Source organism: Falco cherrug, chromosome 1 (assembly GCF_023634085.1).
Source record: "Falco cherrug isolate bFalChe1 chromosome 1, bFalChe1.pri, whole genome shotgun sequence".
Taxonomy (NCBI): domain Eukaryota; kingdom Metazoa; phylum Chordata; class Aves; order Falconiformes; family Falconidae; genus Falco; species Falco cherrug.
The window spans coordinates 101,377,944-101,395,595 of NC_073697.1; the positions used below are offsets into that span (position 1 = coordinate 101,377,944).

The 17,652-nt window shown below is 47.7% G+C and overlaps 1 protein-coding gene across 7 annotated transcripts in view; it reads left to right on the top strand.

Moving 5' to 3' along the window:
• Window positions 1–17,652, top strand: part of TSPOAP1 (TSPO associated protein 1) — a 69,841-nt gene that overhangs the window by 15,069 nt on the left and 37,120 nt on the right. For all 7 annotated transcript variants that reach the window (XR_008732672.1, XM_055712965.1, XM_055712958.1 and 4 more), the window contains exons 4-11: window positions 2,052–2,228; window positions 5,473–5,742; window positions 11,049–11,156; window positions 12,037–12,120; window positions 13,540–13,629; window positions 14,955–15,077; window positions 15,477–15,581; window positions 16,137–16,187. Coding sequence is in view for 6 of the 7 variants with exons in the window: in XM_055712965.1 (XP_055568940.1) it covers window positions 2,052–2,228; window positions 5,473–5,742; window positions 11,049–11,156; window positions 12,037–12,120; window positions 13,540–13,629; window positions 14,955–15,077; window positions 15,477–15,581; window positions 16,137–16,187 (1,008 nt within the window). In the remaining variant the exon portion in view is untranslated. The remainder of the gene's footprint in view (window positions 1–2,051; window positions 2,229–5,472; window positions 5,743–11,048; window positions 11,157–12,036; window positions 12,121–13,539; window positions 13,630–14,954; window positions 15,078–15,476; window positions 15,582–16,136; window positions 16,188–17,652) is intronic.

A 17,652-nucleotide genomic window follows, 5' to 3' on the forward strand; every position in this document is an offset into this window, starting at 1 on the left:
CCTATGGCAAACATGCTTTGCACATCAGCAGCAGGGCAAGATTCATGAAACCTGGCCATCACCAGGTTGTTTTGCTCCTGCTTGGGAGCTGGCTTTAAGCAGTTTCCTCCTGCTTGGTTTCTTGCTGTAAATATGCTGACCTACCATAAGGTGTTAGTTTAAGGTAATTAGCTCAGCTTTCCCTGAGCAAGTAATGAAAATAATTCATCTGACTTCACCAAAAAGAAACAGGAAGTATTTGAATAAGAAAAGGAGTGCGGTAAAGCAAAACAGGAAGGGGTGAGAGACTCTGCTCTGCCCCATCCACACCTCGCTGGAGTTGCTGTGCAAGCTGCATGTTATTTGCGTTCTCCGACCCAACAGCAACTTGTAGCAAACCCTGTAGTATCTGATCCGGTGCAGGGGTGGTGGCAGATGGCTGTAGGATGTGGAGTCTTGCACACAAGCACTTGCATGAGCTTCCTAAAGGTGGATTGCAGCGGAGTAAGGCAAAACCTTTCTTCCATTGGAAGAAAACCAGGGATTGTGATGGGGAATTCAAGCCCTTTAGGATAGAAAGGAGGAAGTGAAAGCTTTGCTGAAGAGAAGGTAGGGGGTTTTCCTGGCACTGCCTGCCCTCTGTGTCCCCAGGCATGCTGCCTATCTGTCGTGGGGTTTTGGTACTTGCAGGGCAACAGTTGCTGCCAGATGGACTTGTCAGATACTGTGTTAAGAGAAATCATTTTATATACATCCAACAGCTATGCAGACCCTCCAGCAACTATACAAATGCTGGTTTATTTTTTTCTCCGAGCGAAACTTTGGGGTGGTGACAGTTTTAGACCTGTGCGAGCCCTGGGAGAACTGACTTGCTGGGCTCCTGTTCTGGCCCAGGTCTCCCCACAGCAGAAAGTGCTTGGGCGGCTGAGGTTCATGGAGGGTGGGCTGGAGACAGGACCAGGCAGCTGCCTGCCCACAGAAGGGGCCTTGAGGACCTGGGGTTAATCTGGCAGCAGTTGCCTTCAGTGCCTGGTATGCAGGTCCCCTGGAGCCAGGGCTCAGCACGGGGCTTCTGCACATGGGTGAGATGCTTGGGAAGACCTGGGGAGAAAGAGTTTGCACAGAGGATGCTATGTTCACGATCAGGTAGAGAGAGCCCACCCCCCCAATTGTCAGGCTTTCTGCAGATGAAAATAGCTAGACAGGGAGAGGCAGGGTTTGATAAACCCAGGGACTGGATGTGGCCTCACTGCCCTGAGGGTTGGGATGAGCCAGGGGCCATGAGCTGCCCTTTCATCCAGCTCTTCTGTGCTGGTGCCCAGGGGGAGAGCCAGCCTCAGGGGCAGGGTGCGTGCTGAGAGCAGGCATCCCGGAGAGACTGCAGCCAGGCAGCCTCAGCTCCTGCCTGGGGCCTCTGCCCAGCCAGCTGCCTGTCCCTGTCTGCCCTGCTCCCCTTGAAGCATACTGCCATCCCCACCCTTGCTCTTCCCTCCCTTGCAGGGAGCACGTGAATCTGAACTGCTTCTCCTGCTGAACATCTCCCAGTCCTCCACTGGCTGCGCTGGCCCTTGCTGGGCTCTCTCTTGCCTCTCAGTTTGCCTGTATCAGTCACCCATCTGTGCTGAAGCCCTCTCTCCCGTGGCATAGAAACTCACGGAAGCTCCATTTCTCTTTCCAGTTTGGCCGCCTCCGTCCTTGCTCCCATGCTTATATTTCCTGCCAGCCTCCCCTCCTCTTCTCTGCTGCCTTCTCCTGTCTTTCCGCCTGCACCCTGTTTTTCTCTCCTCGATCCCCACTGCTGCATGGCTTACAGCTCCCTGTGCTGACTCTGCCCATTGGCCTCATCCTCTGAGCACCTTCTGCTTCCCACCTCGTCTCCAAACCACTTCTCCACCCAGCCCTTCCTCTTTCCTCTCACTTTTCCATAGGTCCGTCCTGCCTCTCTGTCTGCTTGTCTGTCGTTTGGGGCTAGGCTGGCATTTCTTGACAGTGCTCCCTGTTGGGGTGATGGGGTGGTGGTTAACGAGCACTAACGCATGTGGTGTTCTCCCTTACTGCTCTCTCTGGTGTAGGTAACTGCTCCGGTGCCTCTGAAGGGCTCCAGCCTGGAGCTGTGCAAAAAAGCATTTGCTCGCCAGCGTGCCAAGGACCTGACAGAGCAAGCCAGTGCTCTCCTGGCGAAAGACAAGCAGATTGAAGCTCTGCAGCAGGAGTGCAGGGAGCTGCAGGCTAAACTCTTCGCAGGGAAGGTGAGACACTTTCTGGGACATCGCTCAGGGGATGGGGAAAAGTGGTGCAAAACCAGTGATGGGAACCAGACCCCAGGAAGCAGTGTGAGGGCAGTTAGTCCCAAGCACAAACTGAGAGTAGGGGGCATTTGATGTGCTGGTTGGACTGGGAACACTGGGTGAGTGTGTGGTAGAGATGGTGTCTAGACCCCTCCAGAACAGTCTGCTGGGGGACACGCCAGTCATGGGTTAGAGCTGCTATTTTCAGCAGCAACTAAAACTCTCCCCCTGGGAAATCCCAAGAAGCCACAGATACAGGATGACTTTTCACAGTGCCGAGCTTCAAGCAAGATGTAGAAGCAGGACCTCCTTTTAAAGCATTTTTTGAAAAGTAAACCAGCTGAGCACATTCCCAAGTGCTCACAGCCGCCACAAAACTGGTGATAACTAGGTGCATCCTTGTATAACTGCGACTAAGGGTCCAAATCATTAGACAGGGTGGGTGTTCATGAAACCATCTACAATGCTGATGCCTGCATCTGGGCTGGTAACCTGTGTTCCCCTCAGCACCAGCACAAGGCTTGCTGATATAAATGGTGGGGTAAAAGGGATAATTCAGCTCATCCTGAGACAGATGTCTAAAACTGGTCAGACACGTTGGTCCCTCAAAGCACTTCTCTGAAATGACTCTGAAAGTGAGCTTCTACAGACCCCTTAAGCTAGGTGAAATGTTTCCCACTCAAGGTGATTAAAGCAACCTGTTCTGGGTTCTATCAGTTATGTCTTTTGTTCACAAGCTGGACGTTTTCAGTTTAGGTCAGTTAATAAACTGTCATGAGAAGCACAGTAACATTAGGGCTTGCACAGGTTTCCCCGTTTTGCTAATACAGATGTGGTCAAGTGCAACCCTGCGTTCCTGTACCCAACTGAGCTGAATGAATACCTACATTTCTACCTGTCCTACTTACGTGGTATTTCTGTGATAAATACTTCCTTGCTGAAAGCAGCTTTATTTTCATCCCTGAGCTCCCCATATGTTCATTTTAACTGCAGGTTTGAAGGTAGATTCTCAGTCTTTCCCTAAAGTAGATATAGTGAGGACAAGAACGATTGGCTGATGTTTGCTGTTTGCACAGAGGTACCCCACTGATCCCTTCTGGCATTAAACCACAGGAGAAAGTTACCTAGGTCTGACCGTGCTCTATGGTGTCAACAAGAAGAAATTTCTTCCTGTCTCCTTCATATCTCCCCGTAAACCCCCACAGAAGGGGGAACTGACACTTTCCAAAGCATTCTGATTTTCACAGCAGAGTGTGTTGGGCAACCTGGATCTGCCAGGGACAGGAGAGTGACAAATTGTAGAGGAATGTGACAAAAGCGGGTAAGCAAGATTCATTACTGGCCAAGGAAATACACATGCCTGCAGTCCTCAGAGTTGAAGAATTCAGCCGCTGCCTTTCTAGGGCATGGGTGACAACCCTGGCTCAGACGATGAGATAGTCTGTTTTCGTAACTGCCAAGGCACCAGTAACTGGGGGCATCTATACACAAGCAGGGAATCTGCAGAGAAGAGAGCAAGACAGGAGATCATTCTGTCTGATCTTGTTCTTCCCATTCCTCTTCCAAGCAAGCTACTCATTAAATTTTAATTTCCAGCTCGTTAAAATTCAAAATTCACCTAATCTTTCTGCAGCATGCAAAATGCATTATGCCAATGAAGGGGTTTATATGCAGAGATATTATGTGCAGGCTCAGTTTGTAACCAAATCAATTTTAATCTAGGGTATTTAAATCAGCACAATTTTTTTCAGTAGCTACGAAACAGATCTAACTCAGTTCCTTTCCAGTGGCAGAATGGACACCCTGCATGCCAGGCTGCAGAAATATTGGCTTTGTTTTGCAAAGTCAAGGCTCTTAGGATAGGATAAAATTATTTCCTGAAATTATGCTCCAGTGATGGTCTTCCAACCAAACCCCATTTCCAGCTAAAACCAGGCTGCGATTTCTTGCAGCATGGATTCTTGGAAGAGGGGGATTTCTAGGAACAGCAAGGCAGCTGCAGGGGACATGTACAATAGAAACTGTGAGTGGAGGACTGAGCTTTTTTTCTACTCCCTTGTTCCCCCTCAGGCTTTGGACGCTGTCTGTTGGGAATAGCTGGCTTTTTTTGGTGGGGGAAGGGAGATTTTATGAAGAGCCACAGCCAATTTTGTTTAAAGAACTACTGTCCTGATAGCCTGAACATGGGTCTGGCACAGAGGAGGCCCAGCTGCTCACTTCTTGAATCCATAATCAGTTCCCATTAATGCTGCCTCAGTTTCCCCCTTGTAGCATGAGAGTTACCATGGTTTTCTACACAAATTGTATTTATAAAGCACATGCTATTTTTAGGGTGAATAATTAGTGAACGGGGAAGGAGATTAAATTTGTCCTGGATACTAATTATGTGTTGAATTCACTGGCTTAGGAGCTTTCCAGGGGAATGAGCAATGTCTCCTCCAGCAGCATATTTGTAAAGACAGGTTTTCATAACTGGCTTTTGTAAGTATGTACGGACATGCAGGTACGTGTTTCTTCAGCTTCCTGAAATCTGAAAACCTTTGAAGAATTAAACAAGCTGGTGACATACTCCCACCGTTTTTGTGAGAGTAAGATTGCACTCATTTCCTCCAAAAGCTGCTTGTTTGGGGTCCAGAGCGGATGGGAGTGACCCCTTGTGCTAAAGATAGGTACCTATCCACATATACTGTCTCTGAAGAGGTTAGAAATCAAGAGTGTTTGAAAAGCAAACATTATCCTGAGCAAGAACTGAACAAATCCCAGATGTTCTTCATTCTTTCCAGTATTTAAAGCCCTAACCACCATTAGGGCTGCACAGAATGCCAGCACCCACATCAGGGAGGAAACTCAGCTCAGGCTCCCGTTTGGCTGAGGAATGAAATTACATTATCCTGACACGCACTCTGCTGGCAAGCACTGAGAAAGCGCACACTTAGACAAGCCTTTTGCCATGTGCCGGGGGTAGCTGCAGAAGCACTACAGACTAGTTTTTATCTGCGGGAAGAATAACGTAGTTGCATGGGGGATGCAAAGTGGCTGCTTTGGAGGCTTTGGAAACAGAAGCCTTTGTGTGCCACATTACCTGGTTTTTTGCCAGTGTCTCCCCAGTAAGGCTTTTGGAATTTGCATGTTAAATCACTAGCCTGACCTCTTCCACCTTTTAGAGCTTGTCAGTGACACGATGCTGTGTTTGCATTTCCTGCAGGATGACCCTCGCTGCCTGAACGTCATCGAGTTTGATCGCCTGTTGCGGGAATCCCAGAGAGAGGTGTTACGGCTGCAGAGACAGATCGCACTGAAGAATTTCAAGGAGTGTCTACGTTCCCCTAAAATCAGTCTGGGTGGCGCTTTGCCAAGTGCTGCAGCACGCTTGGGAACGCCCGCACCAACGCTAAATACCTGCATCAAAGGTTCACCTCTACCGAATGAGGCCCGCTCGGGAGAGCCAGCACTAGCAGGGGAGACATGCAAGGAGGTGAGACAAGTGGGTCAGCCATCTACAAGTTTTGCTATTCAATTACTCAGTTCATTACTGTTCTTAAGAAACTTCTTGGAGTACATGAGCGCTGCAGTTCACCTGCGCTGCTGTGCTGGTTTCTGAAATGAGTGCCTGGCACACCAGGTCTGGCAGGGCCCGTGGGGCAGGGCTGCTCCTGGGGACACCGAGCCCTGCCTTCCCGCCCAGCAGCCAGGCATCGCCGCTTTTTGCCCCCACTTGCTGCCAACACACGTTTTCAGCGTCTGCAGAGGCACGGGTGCTGGGTGCCAGTGGGTGGGTGCTGGGCGCCAGTGGCGGGAGGCCTGCTGCCCGGGACCCCCAGCTCCAGAGCCCGGCCCCGGGCAGGGCCTCAGGCCCAGGCCGCGCAGAGCAGCACGGCCGTGGCGTGGCCGCCTCCCGGGCCCCGGCCCCGCGCTCTCGGCCCGGCCCGGCCCCGGCCGCCCCTCCGCGGCCGCAGTGGTACGGCCCGGCAGATCCGGGCCGCCCCCGGGCGCCGCCTCCCCGCTGGCGGGCCGCGCAGCGCCAGGTAAGGCCGGGCCCTCCCGCTGCACCCCTCGCCGGGCCGGGGACGGCTGCGGCGCCGCCTCCGCCGGGGGCCGGGGCACCGCCGGGGCACCGCCGGGGAGCGCCTCCCCCGCAGAGGGGCTCAGCCGCTGCCGGGCCGCCGGGCCAGGCCCGCCGGGGCCTCCGCTGCCTGCGGGGCAGTGCAGCAGGGCTTCTCCTCTGCGCTCGGGCGACACACCTCCGCTCGGGAGGCCGAAGCCGCGGTGGGAGGCCCGGGGCCCGCCGCGGGGGCCGAGGGCCGACCGGGGGGTGAGGGGCCGGGGGAGGCCGCGGGGTCGCCCGCGGGAGGCGGCAGGCGGGTGGGGGCGTGAGGCCGGGGCTCGGGTGCCCGGCGTGCCCCAGGGCCCCACTGTGGCGGCCCGTGGGTGCCGTGAGGCAGGGCCGGGTCCGCTGGCGCCGGGCGGGCTTGTCCTGGGGGGCTCCCCCGCATCTTCCTGAAGTTTTAGCGGCAGAACGCCTGCAGGCTGCGTGGGGATGGGCTGCTCAGCTTCCCTCTGAACTTGTAGAAGATGTATTGAATATTTATGCCTTGTTCGCCTTTTACAAGTTGCTCGGGAGTTGACAGGCCCTTCTTCACCCATTTTTTTTGTTTGTTTCTGGCTTTTCCATTATTCAGCGTTAATCATCTTTATCTCCTTCCTTTGTACATTGTCATTTTTGTGTTGGGGGAAGCAGCACTGCACGCAGGAGCTGAGATGCTGTGTCATTAATTTATATGGTGGCATAATGAAGTTTTCTCTCCCTTTCCCAGTAGATCTCTTTGCCTTTTTGTCTTGGCACGGGGTTCTACTAAAACATTGTTTGATGGCCTTCTGTAATCTCTCAGTGTCATGAGGCCCTCTTCACCATTTGTGTCTTTGCAACATCAGTACTTGGAGAGCAGGGTTCCTGCTGCCTCCTCGCTTTAGTCCTCTCACTTTTACTAGCTGTTTACTCGAGAGAAAACCTCCCCCCTCATCCTGTTGTGGCTCAGTGTCTGCAGCAGCCTTTCAGGACACTGTAGCTGCATGTTTTCAGAGCACCCAAGCAGATTGTACCTACTGAATCTCCCTCACCCATTTGAATGCTGACACCTTAAGAAAACTCTTTATAGATCTGTGAGTGGGGTCCGTCCCGTTCCCATGTCCTGTCCCCCCCCAGATATGTTTATTTAGCGGGTTTTTAAGTGTCTGATGTTTGCTGTGATTTCTAGAATTTTGTCCGGAACATCTGTCAGGTTTTCACAGGTCTCCACTGGAGTACTCTTAAAACTTGACATTTGGCATCTTCCAGTTATTTCATATTAAGGCAGTGTCAGGGGAGTGACACACTGTATGTCTTGATTCAGTTACTGCTGAAGTGAGAGATTCAGTTCATGCCGAAGGGTTTTTTTTGAACCCATGGGTTAATGTCCAATCCTGGTGATTTGTTGCTGTGCATTTTGGTGGCCTCCGCAGTTATTATAGGCAGTTTAGTTTCAGAGAGATCCTCAGCTCTGGTCTGAGGCTAATTCAGGATTTCTGGCCTGCTGGCCACACACAGACACACACACACAGACACCACCCCCCCCCCTACCCCATCATCCCATCTCATCCCAGCCCACCCCTAGCTCCTCTGTGATGATGAGGGATGCACAGACTTTTTATTTTTCTCTCCCCTCTGCCCTTGTCTTCCTTGAGCAACCCTTTCATAACTTTATTTTCAACTGATTACGGTCTTTCTCACTGATTCAGGAGAGCCTGTCCTCGTTGTGAAAAGATTTTCCAGGTGACAAACAGCAACAAGGCTAAGCCCGACAGCGGTAGTGTCAAGAGGGAGCAAGAAGGCTGTCGGCAGTCTTTTAGCTGAGACCTGTAGCGCAGAACACCCCAGCCTCAACAGGCAGTATTCATATAGGTGCAGAGGTGCCATGCCGAGGATGAAGTCAGCTCTTGGGGCAGTAACCACAGTTACTGTAATTGACAGAAATTACTTCGCTTTTCTGTCCTGTTCCTCAGCACAGTGCATCAGGGCAGTATTCCCCAGCTTTCAAAGAACTTCCTCAGAGTATAAAGAGCAAGCTTTGCCTCTAAATGTCCTTGGAAAATGCCATTTCTCTGTTCTTCTTCTGGTTTCTCTACTTCTTTATTTAGGGTTTTGGGGTGATGCACATCTCTGTAATGACAAATCATAATTTAGCGGGGAGTTCATTCCTTGGCTGGCTTCAACAGCCTCCTGTTCGCCAGTGCTTGTCCTCACTGCCCCTTTGGTTATGTTGGTGCAACTTATGTTGAGCAGCGGGACGTGACGGATCTGAGTTAAAAATAACCTGGCAAACCTGGCCTTCCTCCCCCCTTGTTCTGAAACCTGCATCAGTTTTCTGGTCCAGCTCTGCCTGACACTGCAGAGCTGCCCTGGCACAGCTGAGGGAATGGGCCATGGTTAGGTGGAAAACCCTGTAGCGATTCTTTTGGGGCAGGATTGTGTTCTGGATGCCAAGGGCAGAGCATTCTAAAAAGTCTATAACATATTGAATTTATTGTGTTGTGTGCTTTAAATCTTACGGTCATTTGCCAGAGTGCAGGTACTTTGTGTCTGTTTTATGTTCGGCTTTAGCTGGTACAGCCTGGGGGTGCTGACCAGTTGTACAGCCCCATCCTGCTCTCTCAGCAGGATCTCTGCCAGTGTCAGTGCACCCCAGGTGGATGGCACTGGGGGTGGAAAGCAGCTGTTCTACAGGGGTTTTTAACTGTATGGTTGAACAGATTCCTTGCCCCTGGCTCATTTGAGCATCTTCCAGTCCCTGCTGTGAACAATTGGACTTGATGATCTTAAAGGTCTTTTCCAACCTAAACGATTCTATGATTCTATTCTATAAATGAGGTGGCACAGCTCCAGGTCACAGCTCTCTTTGTGATCTGTGCCAGTCTTGTTTATCAGTTAATACAGTGATGAGTCTGGGTTCTGCATAAAAGTAACAGTATATGAGCATGAGGCTGGGGACACGTCTTTGTTCTCAGGTGGAAATTAGGTCCGTGTGGGCAAATCTATAATTTTGTAGTAATTTTTGTAAGTTGTCTGTTATTAGGAATATCATTTTGTTTAGCTTTTTGCTGGGAACTGATCACAAACAAGCAAATTTGTCTTGCTTATCTATTTGCAAGAGAATGTGACTTGTGAAGCATAGTGCATGGTATTTGTGCAGTGAGTATCTAACCTTAACTGGCATCCACTATCATTCCTTGGGACCTAATTTCATTAAGGTTGACTAAAATGCAACATTTCCAGTTTGCAAGGAAGCATAATTTTGGAGGGAGGTGTGAAATACAGATTTGAAACTTAGTATGTGCCAGGTGGTTTAAAAAAACTCCAAAAATCTCAGAAATATTTATGCTTGGATATTTCACAGTTAAATAGTGGTTTCACTGCATGTATGAAAGCTCCCAAGGGCTGGGGCTGATAAGGTACTGTGGCTTGAGTGGAAGATCTCAAGATTTCTGGCCGCTGGTTGGTGCTCAGACTGCCAGACTCCAGAGTGAACCTTACTCCATGGGTTGTATGGAATAAGGTTCACATGGGAGGTGGTTTCAGAATTTTTCTTGTAGCAGAAAATGTGAAAACCTTGGTAGCCAAGGCTTGAGAGTTCCTGGCTTTCAGCAGTGGAACTGTGGATATAGATGTAGTTAATACCTGTGGCTTTCAAGCCTAAAATGGGTGTAAGAAATCACATTTTAGGTATAATGCTTAGACACTGTCCTAATGACTGACTCTAAAGGGAGCTCAGACTTAGTAATGTAGGTCCCTCAGCACTGTAGGTGTTCAGAAGTGGAATTTCTCATTTCACTTTGATGAGAGGTCAACTGAAAGTTAATGGCTGAGGTGGAGTCACAAAATCCTACTGCTTGCTCACTGTACAGATTGGCTTTGATGATCATAAAGATGTTCTGTCCGTAAAATCTATTTATCAAAAATAATTTTAAATTCAGTGTTGAAAACATCAAAGCCTTCTTTCTTCTGTTTACCTCAGGCCTTGCCCTGCTGTCAGGGATTACTCTAGGCAGACAGTGTCAAATCAAGTATCAGCTGAGAGTGAAAATTCAGAGGATTAAAGGTGTGTTTGTCTGTAGCCCAAACTGAAAGGCATTTTGATAGAAACTTACGTACAAACATGTACAGAACTGTCTTCTTTCATCTGCTTTGGTGGTGGCACATAAGCCATAGCACATCTGCTGCTGTTTTAGTCCTCCTCAGCTACTGGCTGAGGTGGGATGCTCCATTTCTTGATAGGTCTTTTCTGCACTTCCCTGCCTTTAGATTCTGACATCTTCACTGATCTCTACTTTCTGCTCATGATGAGGGTTGTGTTCTCCCTTTTGACCATCTTCCATCACTTTTTTCATGCTTTGGAGAGTGCCATGAGAGGTGTTGCTGATGCCTCTCATTGAAACCTTAGATGAGGGAACTCAGATCTGAAAGCTTTCTAGAGCCCACTGTTGCGTGTGGGTGGTTTAGTCAAGCTGGAGTGATTGGCACTGGGCTCCAGAAGACTCCCAGCACAGGTCTCTAGTGACTGAGAGATCCCTGGCATGGTGTTCACCTTTTTTCATGTCCAGTGCCACAGTTAGGAGATCAGGGGTTTTTATGAGGAGCGTTGCTCTCCCAGGCGTGCTGCCATGAGAGCCTCTTGTCCCTCGGTGTGCAGGGTGTGCTCTGTAGTCTTGGCTGTCTCTGAGCTCTCTGGCATCTTGTTTGCTTTCCAGGTGGAACCAGGTGTGCAGCCGCTGGGACCTGCCTCTGAAGGACATGAAAATTTCCCTCCCAAAAATGCAGTAAGAGACCACAAGAGCAGCCAACAGATACAACAGCTGGTGAGTTATGAACCTGGTTTTGGGTGAAGCAGTGCTATACTTTTCCTCGGTTTTCTCACCTGTGCAATCCAGGTGGGGATTTTGGGGACTGAAGTCTTTTTAGGTGCAGCTGCTCTGCAAAAGTGGGAAGCTTAGGGGAATTGGTGAGAAAACACAGGCTGTCTGCGTGGACAGCATTGCTGGGTGACGGCTCCAGGTATTGGTTTTGTGGGAGAATATGTCACATGAAAATGAGAGGGAAACATGCCAGTAGATTCTGTGCAGTGTTTCGTTTAGTCTTATTTAAACTGGCAACAGATATGACTGAACTGGGACAGATGTCGTGTGAGGAATATGTCCCTTGTGAATTATTCCAGCAAACTAGGACAGTTCAGAGTGAAGTTTAGCAGTTCTTAATCTATCTGAGGAACCAAGAGTGGTAGGGAGTAACTGCAGATAAAGGTACATTACTAGAGGATGTCTGCTCTCTGTTAGATGTCATTTGGATTAGAATAGGAGTTAAGACAGCACAGCTAGTGTTTCAAGCTGAATATTTTGCACAGCTCTGTCTTTTTGTCCCATGCATCCTGTCTGCCATACTATTCTATACAAATAGGAACAGTCTGCACATATGGGAAACAGAAAACTGTTTCCAGAGCATGAAAGGCTTGGGGAAGAGAGGAATAGCTGTTTCACTTGAAATGTTTTTTGCTTTTCATTACCTTTTTAAAAAAAAAAAAAAACTCCCTTGGTTTCTATATTGTTTCTGTTTGTCACAAAGAGATTTTCTTAAGAAAATAAAAATAGCTAATACAGCTTTGAGTCTGAGAAGCTGGGCTTGAATTTCTTATGCATTGTAAGAATGGGGACTTGCTGATCTACTTGTGCTTGTTTCATGCAGGAATTTGAACTCAAGAAAAAGCGCAAAAAATGTGAAAACCTTGAGCATGAAGTGAGGAAAAAGCATAAAAGATGCAAAGAACTGGTAAGTGTTCATTTTGCTTACTGTTGTGAGCATAATGGTAGGAGAGGAGCTAGGTTATTGCATGCCTTTCTTGGATTCTCTTCAGTTTATCTTAACAAGGAATCACCAATCTTTCTCTTAATTTGAACAGTGTCACAGATTTTGGGCTCCAGCCCTTGAGACTGGAATTGTTTATTTAGTCTTTCAGCCAGCTTTGGGTTGAATGTAACTACAAAAATCACTGGATGAAACTCTGTAGCCTTTGCTAGCTTAAGGAGATGCTTGCCATTTTTGCACGCACTCTAGAAAAGTATTGAAAGATTTCTGTATCTTGAGGTGGTAATGACACAAACCCATGGTCATTTTCTTATGCTTCGTGTTTGTTGCATGAGATCTTGCCTCTTTAATTTCATGGGGGTTTTGAAAGTCATGTCACAGCATCTGGATTTCCCCCTTCTGTTTCTACTTTGCTGAGCAGCACTGGTGACATTAGTGACTATGTCAATGTACAGTTTCACCCAGGAGTACTTACCTTCTGAATAAATGTTTTATTTCTTGCTCCAGTCTCCATTCAGGTCAGTTCTAATGCATAGCTCAGACATAAGCAGTTCATAGTGCATAGCTCAGCCTCATGGTCTGGGTTAGAATGGGATGTTTAAGGAATAAGTTGGTCATTGTATATTGTTAGTAGCTTTTCAAGGGCAAATAGGGACCAATTCACCTTGAAGTACTGGGACTTAGACTTAGAAGAGGAGATTAGCTCTTGGAACAGCCAGAAAATATTTGATGATCTGTAAAATGCTGGGATGAGGAAGTGTCTGTGTCTACGTGGAGTCATGTGATCATGCAACTATTAAATTCCTGTAATGCTGTACAAAGTTGCTTTAGACAGACTGGACCTGACAAATTCAGTCAGTGTCTCCCGATGTCCATGGTCTCCTGCCTGCTCAGAGTCAGTATTCTCTGAGGCAGAGTGAGAGCTGGCTCTTGTTGCTTGCTTAACTCCAGACGGAATTCTGGTTTCAGAGTCAGTTGTTTAAAACTCTCAAGTTTGCAGCCTAGATGTCTCTCTAGCATCATTCTTCCAAATAATTTTTATTCCTTGAACTAACAGTGAAACTTGAATTGGTGGTGGTGGAGATGGAGTTCTAGACAGCGATATGTAAATAATGTAACACTGGAGCTATCAAGTCGACAAAGAAATGTCTTTCTCATTCTGGGCTTTGAGCTTATGTTAATGGAAAAAGAAACTTAAGATATTGTCTGGCACAGGGATGATAGCTGTTTGAGCAGTGCTGCACGCTGCTGCCTTCCACTCCTCAAGCAGCATCCTGTCAGCATCTTGTACCATCAGTCAACAGGAGCAGCTCCACTCTGCAGAATAACTGGGGGAGTTAGGCTGAGGGCCTTGGTGTAGTAATGCCTGCTCTTCCTGGACAGGAGATCCAGCTGCAGGAGGTACAAAGTGAAAATGCACGACTGGCTGAAGAGAACTTGCAGCTGAATGAGAAGGCTGAATGGGCAGGACAGGTAAAAAGCAGTATCTTTGTTTATCACATGACATTAGCTTCTGTAATGTTTTGCTGAGAACAACTTTTTAGGACACCAGTTTTCAAGTTGCTCGTTGAGCGATGCTTGTGTACCCATCTGTGTACCTCTCTGGCCTGTGTACCCCATGGTCACTGCAAGCAGAGCAGTTAACTGCCCTGTTTTTATTACAGAGTTTCCCAAGACTTGAGCAAGGTGCTTTGTCCTTACTTAAGTTTGTACTTGGTTTACTTGTGCTAACTTGTTACGGAATTCATAACAAAAGACAGACAGTGGTTGGTGGGGAGCAGTGTGCTCTGGTCAGAGTGGCCATAGAGCAGAACCCATCACCACAAGTGGTGCAGGTGTATAGTATATTCGAAAGTCCTCAGTCACCTCTGGCATTTTTTTGTCGTCCTCAAAGAGGGCTTTTGGCGGCTGATGATGGGGTAGGGGAGAAAGCCACCCCTGCAATTCAGAGCTGCCCTTGCTAGATGGAAAACACAAAAGCTTCAGGTCTCGGGAAAAAGTCAGGATACTTGCGTTCTTCAGTTTGCAGAGTGGATTTCAGGGGAGTGTGGCTGCACCTTGGAGGGTTGCATTCTAGGAACACATTGTGGTGTGGAAGAGTGGTGGAAGAGTTGGTACTCCAACGAAGATCCTCCATGAGTTTCTGTTCCCAACTCCTCTGGACAAATACAGGTTTAGACAAGAGTTAGAAAGTTACCTGTCTGTTCCATATGTCAATGTTGTCACCATGCATAAGGCTTCCCATCTATCTAATAACTTTTAGTTCTGAGTGGAAATGTTTGTCTTTGCTTGATAGTTTGCATTGCTAATAGTCGTGAAGCCATAGTACACTCTAGAAGCAAAATATGTTGCTGGAATTTCCTGTAGTAAGTGGAGGAAGTAAACATGATTTCAACAGGCTACTGCACTTTCTCTACTGTTCTCTGTGTTTAATCCTACCACTTAGGATTAAAAAAACTTGTAGACCTAGACCTTTGTGCTTTTTTTGAATCTTCTCACTATGTAGCCTGTTCATACCCCAGTCCTTTCCTCCTTGTAAATGGGGAGGGGAGATGTGACTTGTGGGAGGAGCAGTATGTACAAATGGTGTTCAGCACATTGAAGATTGATACAAATGTTCATGTACTTGTTCTGAGTGAAAGCCAGAGGGAGAGGAGATCCATGATTTTGGTATCATTACAAGTAGAAAACAGGTCTGCAAAACAGCCTACTGAGATACAGAAATAAATTTGTCCTCCATTATTTATACAGGGGATACCTGTGGCTCCTTGTGCTAATTGAAAATCCTTTCTCCTCAGGTTGAATCTGAGAATGCTGACCTGAAATTGCAGGTTGTTTTGGTTACTAAGGAGCGAGATTCAGTAATTCAGACGAATCAAGGACTCCAAACCAAGCTGGAGAATCTAGAGCAGGTCCTGAAGGTCAGTAGGATTCACATGGCTGGAAGGATTGTGCAGACACTTTGTGCTGCTTTTGGATGGCACGTGTTGTCTCTTTGCTTTTTTTGTCCATTCTTTTGTCTTTGTTGTTCTGTTGGGGATTCTGCTTCTGCAGGATCCTGGACCATGGCCTCCCAAAGTGGGCAGAGGCGCTTTAGAAAGGCTGCTTCAGGGATTTGGGTGGAAGGGGAATTAGGTGGCCATCACTGATTTAGGGATTTTCTTTGACTGTGTTGCTCTGGCTTTTGGTAAGAGTTTCTTAGTTTTTGCTCTGTTGAATGACATGAAATACAGGCCATATTTTGACTTCATGGCTGATGATAGGACACAGGACAGTATTTCAGTAATGTCACCCTTCACTGTCTGTGAATTGTTCTGCAGCACATGAGAAATGTGGCTGAGCGAAGGCAGCAGCTGGAAGTCGAGCACAAGGAAGCACTGCTAGTCCTGCAGGAGAAGCAAGAGGAAGTCAGACGGTTGCAGCAGGTTTGCAGTGTGTGAGAGAATGGATGTTTCGCTCTCTGAATCCTGTGGAAACTGATGTGATTCTTTGTCCTGGTTTTGGCTGGGATAAGTTTTCTGCTTAGTAGGTGGTACAATGCTGTGTTTTCGATTTAGTGTGAGAATCATGTTGATTACACACTGATGTTTCAGTTGTTGCTAAGTAGTGGTTACTTCAAATCAAGGACTTTTCAAGTTTCCCATGCTCTGCCAGCAAGCAGGTGCACAAGAAGCCGGGAGGGAGCATAACCTTGTTTCCTTGGAAGTGTAGTGTATGGAGGAGGTATACGTGAGCTTACAGGATAAAGTAAACCAGGGAAGAGTGTCTCTGCCTCTAGGCAAACTCTGGTACCTGAGCAAAGTGAAAGGCTTTTCTCATGAATGGCAGTTCTGATCTTGCACTGCTCTTTGTTCAAAGACCAAAGATGCTTTCAGAGTGTATGGTGTTGTAAACCTGTAATGGTCTATCAAGGTGGTGGTGATAGCAGAAGTGAACTTAAGTAGGCCGCTTTCTTATTTGCTCTGCTTCTTTCTTCTTAGGCGCAGGCAGAGGCAAAAAGAGAACATGAAGGAGCAGTACAACTTCTAGAGGTAAGACAGAAGAAAACAAGATTGATTAGTTGCTTCAGATTTGGTATCTTTTGTTCTTAATGTCAGCTTTCTTGATGCCCTGGGTTTTTTTTGATTCTTGAGCAAAACGCTTTAATGTCTTGATTAGATGCAACATATTGCTGCTGTAAACAAGTATTGGTTGTGCTTGCAGAGTAGTTTCTGGGATCAAAGTTTTAGGGGTTTAAATCCTGGCCTGCTCAGTCCTTGGACAGGTTACTTTGTTCAGATTGTGCCCAGAAACTCTTCGAGGGATGTGTTAAGTAACCAATCTCAGATCTGCCTGCTCCGTTTTCCAGGATTGTGTGCAGGCAGAAAGAATACTTGCATCCGTGTGATCTGAAATCTCTGTTGTGTGTACGTGCTCTGTGCTTTTTATTAGGGAAAAAAAAGGAGAAATGTGGCCTTTGCTGGAGCATAATAAGTGGTGAAGTTTGAGGCAGCTCCCTTGTCCCATTTGCTGGGCTGGCATCAGCTGTGCACATGCTCTGACACCCACACAGAGTATGCTTTGCTGTGGTGGCAGACAGCTTAATGGTGATGCAGCAGATGTGATGAGCACTGTTTTAGTTTTGGATGTGCTTTATCTTGGTGTTTATCAGGATGAGTTTGGAGAAAACCTTGGCTGTGGATTCCTGGAGCTGCAAAGGCAGAGCACCCAACCCTGGAACTTAATGTGGTGATGTAGTAGCTGCCAGGAAGTTGTGTTAGGTGTTATGGCAAATAGGGCAGCTTCTGCTCTCTCAGTCCACTGAGGTTCTCTGAATACTAAACCATCTGAGACCAAGCAGAATGCCTCGCTGTACAGCACCTGGACAGTGAGATCTCGTGCTAATGAGGCCGTGGCCCCGTCTGTAGTGGTGACTTAAAATCAGAGGTGTCAGTCTGAATTGCCTGTGTCCACTGCTGTGCAGCAGCTCTGTGGCTGTTAGGAGCCCAGGAGAGTGAAGTGAGGTGGTAAGTGTCCTTGACAGAGGAGATTGCTCCATGGCTGCAAATAACATCTCCTTTGAAGGGGGCCTGATCTGTATCTGAACTGTAGAGCCCAAGAGTGCTGGGCTTCTACTGAATGGGGTTGAAGTTGTTGCAGGCGGGGTGAATATCGTGGGGAAGTGACGTTAATTATTACCCTGTTGCCGTGTCCTTTCTGGGACATCTGCTTTCAGCTGCAGAGAGGTTCAGAGCTGATACGGGTGCTGCTCTTATGTCAGTTGGTGTTTAGCTGGCTTCTTAGCAGCCTTTAAGGAAAGGGAGGTTTGATGATTGCCAAATGCTTCCTGAACTAATCCACTGAAGGACTGGAGAAGCTGCTAAGGTTTATATTAAACATCTACCTGTGTAAAGGAAGAAAGGAACAGTCATTTTGTTCTGTGTTGAGAGGCCAGTCATGTTCTTGTGCAAGGGCCTCATCAGTTAAATATTCTTGCTTTCATGTTACTGGTACAGA